The 7,089-nt window shown below is 39.9% G+C and overlaps 1 protein-coding gene across 2 annotated transcripts; it reads left to right on the top strand.

Moving 5' to 3' along the window:
- Positions 1-4,315: 4,315 nt before the first annotated feature.
- On the top strand, positions 4,316-6,644 carry LOC146553097 (tripartite motif-containing protein 16-like). 2 transcript variants are annotated; one of them, XM_085255725.1, is made up of 2 exons: positions 4,316-5,299; positions 6,007-6,644. In XM_085255725.1, exons 1-2 carry the CDS (start codon positions 4,508-4,510, stop codon positions 6,061-6,063), a joined length of 849 nt encoding a protein of 282 aa, XP_085111851.1. In that variant the 5' UTR covers positions 4,316-4,507; the 3' UTR covers positions 6,064-6,644. The 2 variants fall into 2 exon arrangements, with proteins under 2 accessions (XP_085111851.1, XP_085111850.1); XM_085255724.1 differs by having other exon boundaries at positions 4,316-6,644.
- The last annotated feature ends 445 nt before the right edge of the window (positions 6,645-7,089 follow it).

Below are 7,089 nucleotides of genomic sequence, written 5' to 3'. Positions count from 1 at the left end.
TGAAAGCAAAACAGATCTACAAAAACCTTCTTGAAAGCAAATTTGCTGCAAAAAATTTTGGGTCTGCCTGGACTTGTATGAAAACCATATCAGGGTTTCAAAATCCCCAGAGCAGCAGTCAGATCATTGTAGACGGTTTTAAGTCAGACAGAGATTTGAATATGCTTGATGCTCGTTTTAGTTCTTCTGAACTGAAACAGAAACTGAAAGATACTCAACACTTCATCACTGAACTCAGCGATGTCCAAAAGGCCTTTCATACAGTTAATGTGAACAAGAGCCAGGGCCCTGATAACATTAGTGCCGCCTAATTAAATCTTGTGCTAAAGAGCTCAGTCCTAAATTTCAGGTTATTTTTAATAAATCCTTTCAAATACAAAATGTGCCCTCGCTTTGGAAGGAAGCTGTCGTCGTTCATGTCCCTAAATCTAGTCGTCCAAACGTCCTGAATGACTTCAGGCCTGTTGCCTCACCTGAGTTGTCATGAAAGTCTTTGAAAAAATCCTCAGAAATGTGATTATGGAAGAGATTGAATATCAGCTGGATCCAATGCAATTTGCGTACAGGCCCAACAGAGGAGTGCAGGACGCGCTTTTGACTAAATCTGATTCTTAAACATGTAGAGAGTAAAGGGACTTTTGCAAGACTTCTTTTCATTGATTTTTCTTCTGCTTTTAATACAACACAGCCCCATATTTTAATGAAAAGACTTTTAGAAGAGTTTGAAATCAGGAAAAACCTGGTTTGCTGGATTTTAGATCTTTTAACTGACAGGTCACAAAGAGTGAGAATAAATGGGGTTCTGTCTGACCCAGTGTTCTCCTCCACAGCTTCTCCTCCAGGGTGTCTCTTATCGCCCTTATTATTCATTCTCTTTACAAACACGTGTCAGAGCAGATATGAAAACAGGGCCATCATTAAATTTACAGATGACTTTGTTATTGTCAGCTTACTGAAAGAGGGTGAAACTCACCATAGTCCAATCATTGATTAGTTTGTTCAGTGGTGGGAGGAGTCTTATCTCCAATTGAACATATCTAAAACAAAAGATATGGTTATTGATTTTAGGAAACAACTAAATGGGCACAGAGTCACTTTAATTAAAGGTCAGAAAATAGAGCAAGTGCAATCATATAAATATCTTGGGACCATAATCAATGAAAAACTGAACTTTTATTGCAAATCGGTCTGTAAAAAGGGTCACCAGTGCCTTTACTGCCTCAGGAAACTTGCTCATTTCCACATTGAGCGAAAGATTTGAACTTTGTTTTCTTGTTCTTTTATTGAGTCTGTTTTATCTTTTTGTTTGGTGCCATGGTTCAGTCAGACCTCTGTCACAGGGAAAAATTGACTGAATTAGTGAGTGAGATGGTCCAGTCGTCTGATAGATGAGTCACAGGCCTGTTTAGACTCCCTGTACTCTAAACAGGTACCACAGATGGCTTAATCAATCCTTAAAAATGGTTCCCATCCTCTACGGGGTGGATTTAGCTTCTTTCTTCAGGACGGAGGTTTCTAGTTCCAAGATGCAGGACAAAGCATTATAAAAACAGCTTTGTCCCTGCTGCTGTCACTGAACTCAATAAGAATTGTTTTTGATTTGATTCACTTTGTTTAATTAAAATATGTGTTTTGTCAGGTTTCATTAGGTGTGTGTGTTTGTGAAGGGAGGCCAAATGCTATCATTGTTCTGTAAAGCAAATTTACCTGTGGGTATAAATAAAGTAACCTTAACTTAAAGCTTATAGGAGGTTGTGAGGTCACTGCCTCCACCTGATTATGTAATTAACCAGCAGACTGGTATGTTTATATATAATATACTATAAGTTATATCATTATAATTATGTGTACATCATATTTCTTATGTACATTTTAGACCTGGGAGCAGAAATGCTGATGAACTGGTTTTTATTCAGGAACAGGCAGAGCGTCCTCTCTTCCTGGCTCCATGTCTATAATTATGTCACACACTGATTCGCTCTCACAAAATCACCAAAACACAGCACAAATCCCACCAATGGTTCAATTCCATATAAATCTTTGAATCAGGTACTGAAGCAGTGACGTGCTGAATGAAGCTTCAGACGTCATTGATCACGTGACTCTGTTCAGTCAAACCAAGCCTCAGCACAGCGTTTCTGAAGCAGTGTGTTGATTTTTTGACACACGTGCCGGAGCTTCAGCTTCAAACGGGCCGTCACCATCAGAGTTGCTGGAACCATGTCCCACTACTGGCTACTCTGTTTTATTCTGTGTTAAGTTTTTGAATGTGAATTTTCTGTGTTAAGAATAACAAAGAAAATGTAATGAAGTGATTTTAAAGTTTAAACTTTGTGTTAAATCTTGTGAGTCAGAGAGAGAGAGAGAGATGAGGTGTGGGTGGACATCAGATGATCAAATGTCAACAACCTGATTGGCCCAAGTATGAAGATGTGGCGTCCAGTGAGGGAAGGGGGGAGAAAGGGTGAGCAGGTATAAAAGTGAGGTGAAGAAGAGATTCGGAGTTCTTCCCTTTTGTCCTCTGTGAGATGAGCAGTTCAGAAGTTTGGATCTAAGAGGTTCACAGTTAAAATTCCAGCAGAGACGCTAAAAGGAGAACCACAGTCCAACCTGTGAATGTTTTTAACCCTTTGTGAAACAACAAAGGCATAAATATGATCATATAAATATCATCTACTGGGTCAGACTCATAGGATCAGGGATTAGAACTCCTTTTATCAGAGAGATGAAATCTACTTCCTGTACAGGGTTTTTTTGTGGGCCTAGCGATCGACAGAAACTAGAGTCAATAAAAAAAACTGGACATTGGCTCAATGTGTGTGTGGCACAGGCAAACAAGGACTGAGCGCTGTGTAGTCCCACATAAAGTCAGACACCTGGTCACCCTAGGTGGACCATGGCATGGTCTATATGGAGGATACAGACACTGCTGAAAACATGACTCTGTCTGGTTTAGATGATCAAATGTCTTTACTTTAGGAGGCTGTGGCTCAGAGTACATTCACATAATGCCTTTGAATAAATGTAAAAGCTTGTTTTTCTCCTGCTTTGATTTCTTTGTCCAGGTAGAAATTCTGCTTTTTGCCTCTAAAATCGGAAACAGTTTGAAACAAAGTTTGGCGCTCTAATCCTCTCTGTGTTTGTCCTTTGGTCAGATGGTGATATTGAATGAAATATTCCAGTATTCAGTAGCTCAGCAGCTTTGTAACATGTGGTTTTGCACACTGTTCAAACCTCAGATGTTTGTGTAAACAAGTGTGGAGGACACAAACTGACGGGGGGAGGAACGACATTTACTGTTGATGTGTCTGACATTTAGTCTCCATGAGTTCTCATAAGACTGAAGAACTCTGTGATCTCTAACATGCAGCTGTATGTTTTGAAATCATGTGTCTCATTCTCTGGACTTTACTAGACAACGAGTGAAGAACAGATAACGAATATCATCTTTAAAGTGATGAATAATAACTCTGCCTCTGTGTCTTCATAAAAAGATCGTACTTCTGAAAGGTCAGAAGGCAGCATCCACTCTGGGTTTACACAGTTTTGCAGCTTTAGCTCTTCTGAAGTTCAGCACCTGCTTTTTCAACCAATCAGAAGCCAGTATTGTAGAGAGTTCATATTTCTTTTCATGCAATTGAATCATTTTGAATGTTTAGGTGAATATTTATATTTAGAGTATTTTCTCGATCAGTGTCTTCAGTCCTGACCCTGAGTGCGTACGTTTAAAAATAAAGTGATATAACTTCTTTTACATTACTGTGAACTTCTTGTACAGTTTGACAGCTGATTGTTGTCGTGTTTGTCGTCATATGAAGATCGTTTCCTAAAGAGGACTGAACAGTCATTTAGCCTCTGGCTCCATCCATGAATCTGATGTTTGCTGTATAATCTGTGCTGTTAAAAGTGTAATGGAACATATAATTTGCACATATAATTTCATATGTAATTATGATGATCTTTACCCATTAAGATTTCAAATGAAACGATAAACAAAGGCCAAGAAAACTGAGTTAAACTCCTGAGTCAACTATATATTTGCACCATGAAGAAATGAATTGTTTGCACCAGTAATAAATAATCAAATATATCAAATTATCATCAATTATTTAAATAAAAAGAACCATCGCTCCAAACAAAACAACAATTAAACAGAGAGTCCTATAAAACTTCAATTTCAAACATCCACGTAAAGTTAAACTATTAAACTTTAACTGGGTCAGACTTGTTACTGCATGTTGTAACCAAACATACCACACCCAGCATCATGTGATTGGCTTTTGGTCGCTCTGTAAGAATATTTCTTTAGTGCCTCCCTTCACAGATGTGTCTGTATCAGGATGGGTCTAAACAACATGGTGTAAATGCAGTTGCTGGTGAGCCTCATTTCCTGTAGGAGGTGAACAAGAGCAGAGATCTGTTTCCCTTCAGAGCACAGAGGTTGTTTCTGTTCAGAGGAAGTGAAACTGTCTGACAGTCACTGAGAGACGGTGAAACGGCACAGCACATGAATCAAATGGATCAAACAAAATTCTGCTGTTCAGTCTGTTTGGATCTACTGAAGGATCCGGTGGCTATTCCCTGTGGACACAGCTACTGCATGAACTGTATTAAAAGCTTCTGGGATGAAGAGGAAAAGAAGAAAATCTACAGCTGCCCTCAGTGCCGGAGGACTTTCACAGCGAGGCCTGTCCTGGAGAAAAACACCATGTTAGCAGATTTAGTGGAGGAGCTGAAGAAGACTGGACTCCAAGCTGCTCCTGCTGATCACTGCTATGCTGGACCTGAAGATGTGGCCTGTGATTTCTGCACTGGAAGAAAAATGAAAGCATTCAAGTCCTGTTTATTCTGTCTGGCATCTTACTGTGAGAAACACCTTCAGCCTCATTATGATGTGGCTCCATTAAAGAAACATAAGCTGGTGGAGCCCTCCAAGAAGCTCCAGGAGAACATCTGCTCTCGTCATGATGAGGTGATGAAGATGTTCTGCCGTACTGATCAGCAGAGTATCTGTTATCTCTGCTCTGTGGATGAACATAAAGGCCACGACACAGTCTCAGCTGCAGCAGAAAGGACTGAGAGGCAGAGAGAGCTGGAGGTGAGTCGACAAAACATCCAGCAGAGAATCCAGGACAGAGAGAAAGATGTGAAGCTGCTTCAACAGGAGGTGGAGGCCATCAATCAGTCTGCTGATCAAACAGTGGAGCACAGTGAGAAGATCTTCACTGAGCTGATCCATCTCATCCAGAAAAGAAGCTCTGATGTGAAGCAGCAGATCAGATCCCAGCAGGAAACTGAAGTGAGTCGAGTCAAAGAGCTTCAGGAGAAGCTGGAGCAGGAGATCACTGAGCTGAAGAGGAAAGATGCTGAGCTGAAGCAGCTCTCACACACAGAGGATCACATCCAGTTTCTACACAACTACCCCTCACTGTCAGCACTCAGTGAGTCTACAGACTCATCCAGCATCAATATCCGTCCTCTGAGCTACTTTGAGGATGTGACAGCAGCTGTGTCAGAGGTCAGAGATAAACTACAGGACATTCTGAGAGAGGAATGGACAAACATCTCACTGACAGTCACTGAAGTGGATGTTTTACTGTCAGATCCACAAGCAGAGCCAAAGACCAGAGCTGGATTCTTAAAATATTCATGTGAAATCACACTGGATCCAAACACAGCAAACAAACAGCTGTTATTATCAGAGGGGAACAGAAAAGCAACATTAATGAATCAACAACAGTCTTATTCTGATCATCCAGACAGATTCACTTATTGGTGGCAGGTCCTGAGTAGAGAGAGTCTGACTGGACGTTGTTACTGGGAGGTGGAGTGGAGAGGGAGAGTTTATGTAGCAGTCGCATACAAGAATATCAGCAGAGCAGGGAATAGTAATGAATCTAAATTTGGACATAATGACAAATCTTGGTCATTAGATTGTAACAACAACAGTTATACATTTTGGTACAACAACATCCAAACTCCTGTCTCAGGTCCTCGTTCCTCCAGAGTAGGAGTGTACCTGGATCACAGAGCAGGTATTTTGTCCTTCTACAGCGTCTCTGAAACCATGACTCTCCTCCACAGAGTCCAGACCACATTCACTCAGCCGCTCTATGCTGGACTGAGTCTTTACTATAAATATGGAGACACAGCTGAGTTGATTAAAGTGAAATAGACTGAAGTCTTTCATATTGTGGGTTTAAATCTGTATTTTAGTTTCATTTTATTTTCTCTCCATCATTTCTGCACAGAGATCAGCTGTCAGTCAAACATTATGGGTGGTACCTCCACATCTTCTAGTTGTTCTCTTGATGTTTCTCAGTTTTTAAAGGAGATCTTTCCTGTGACTGTTTATGGAGGCTATCACTGCTCATCATCATTTTGATTTACTAAAATATTTCTCCACATGAAAATGTAAACTTCTCTATCCTCTAAATGTTTCTGGAATATTTGTATTGAAAAATGTCGACATTTCTCTTTATGAGTATGGCAGACCATGTGTGTGTGTTTGTGTTTGTTTTTGTCAAAATCATCAAACAAATGAGGAAAAACTGTGATTTTAATGAATGAATTCATATATTGTGTTGATGTTTTATTGTGTGAATAAACTGGAAGGTTTGACTATAAATCAAACTTTGAACAAAGTCTTTTCTTCTGTCTTCATTCCAGGATCTCACTCAAATCTGACGCAGAAAATATGAAACTAATCTGAGAGAATAACTGAAGCAGTTTTCCTCCTGAAGCATCACAAAGTTCAGAGTTCATGTTTAGAGCAGAAGATTCAGCAGTCGCTCTGTGACCTTTCAACTTTCTTCACTAAAACAGCTTCATTACAGAGAAACAAGTCACATTTTCTTCATGTTCTTAAGTCCTTTCATATGTTTTTAATGGTCCTTGAATGCAGCATCAGTGTCGCAGGTTTAAAAGGTCACTTTCTGTTGTGTTCAAAGATTTCCTTCAGATATGGTCTTTAATCAGTAAAGCCAGTGATACAGCAGTGTCATTAGCTGTGTTATTGGCACCAGGCTGTGTTTATGTATGTATTTAATTCTGTCTGAGGATGTCTTCAGCATGAAATGATCATTTGCT

The sequence above is a fragment of the Mchenga conophoros genome, linkage group LG18 (assembly GCF_057382185.1).
Source record: "Mchenga conophoros isolate Kocher_MC1m ecotype Shallow Benthic linkage group LG18, M_conophoros_male_GT1.1, whole genome shotgun sequence".
Classification (NCBI taxonomy): domain Eukaryota; kingdom Metazoa; phylum Chordata; class Actinopteri; order Cichliformes; family Cichlidae; genus Mchenga; species Mchenga conophoros.
This window is presented reverse-complemented; position numbering and strand designations above follow the sequence as displayed.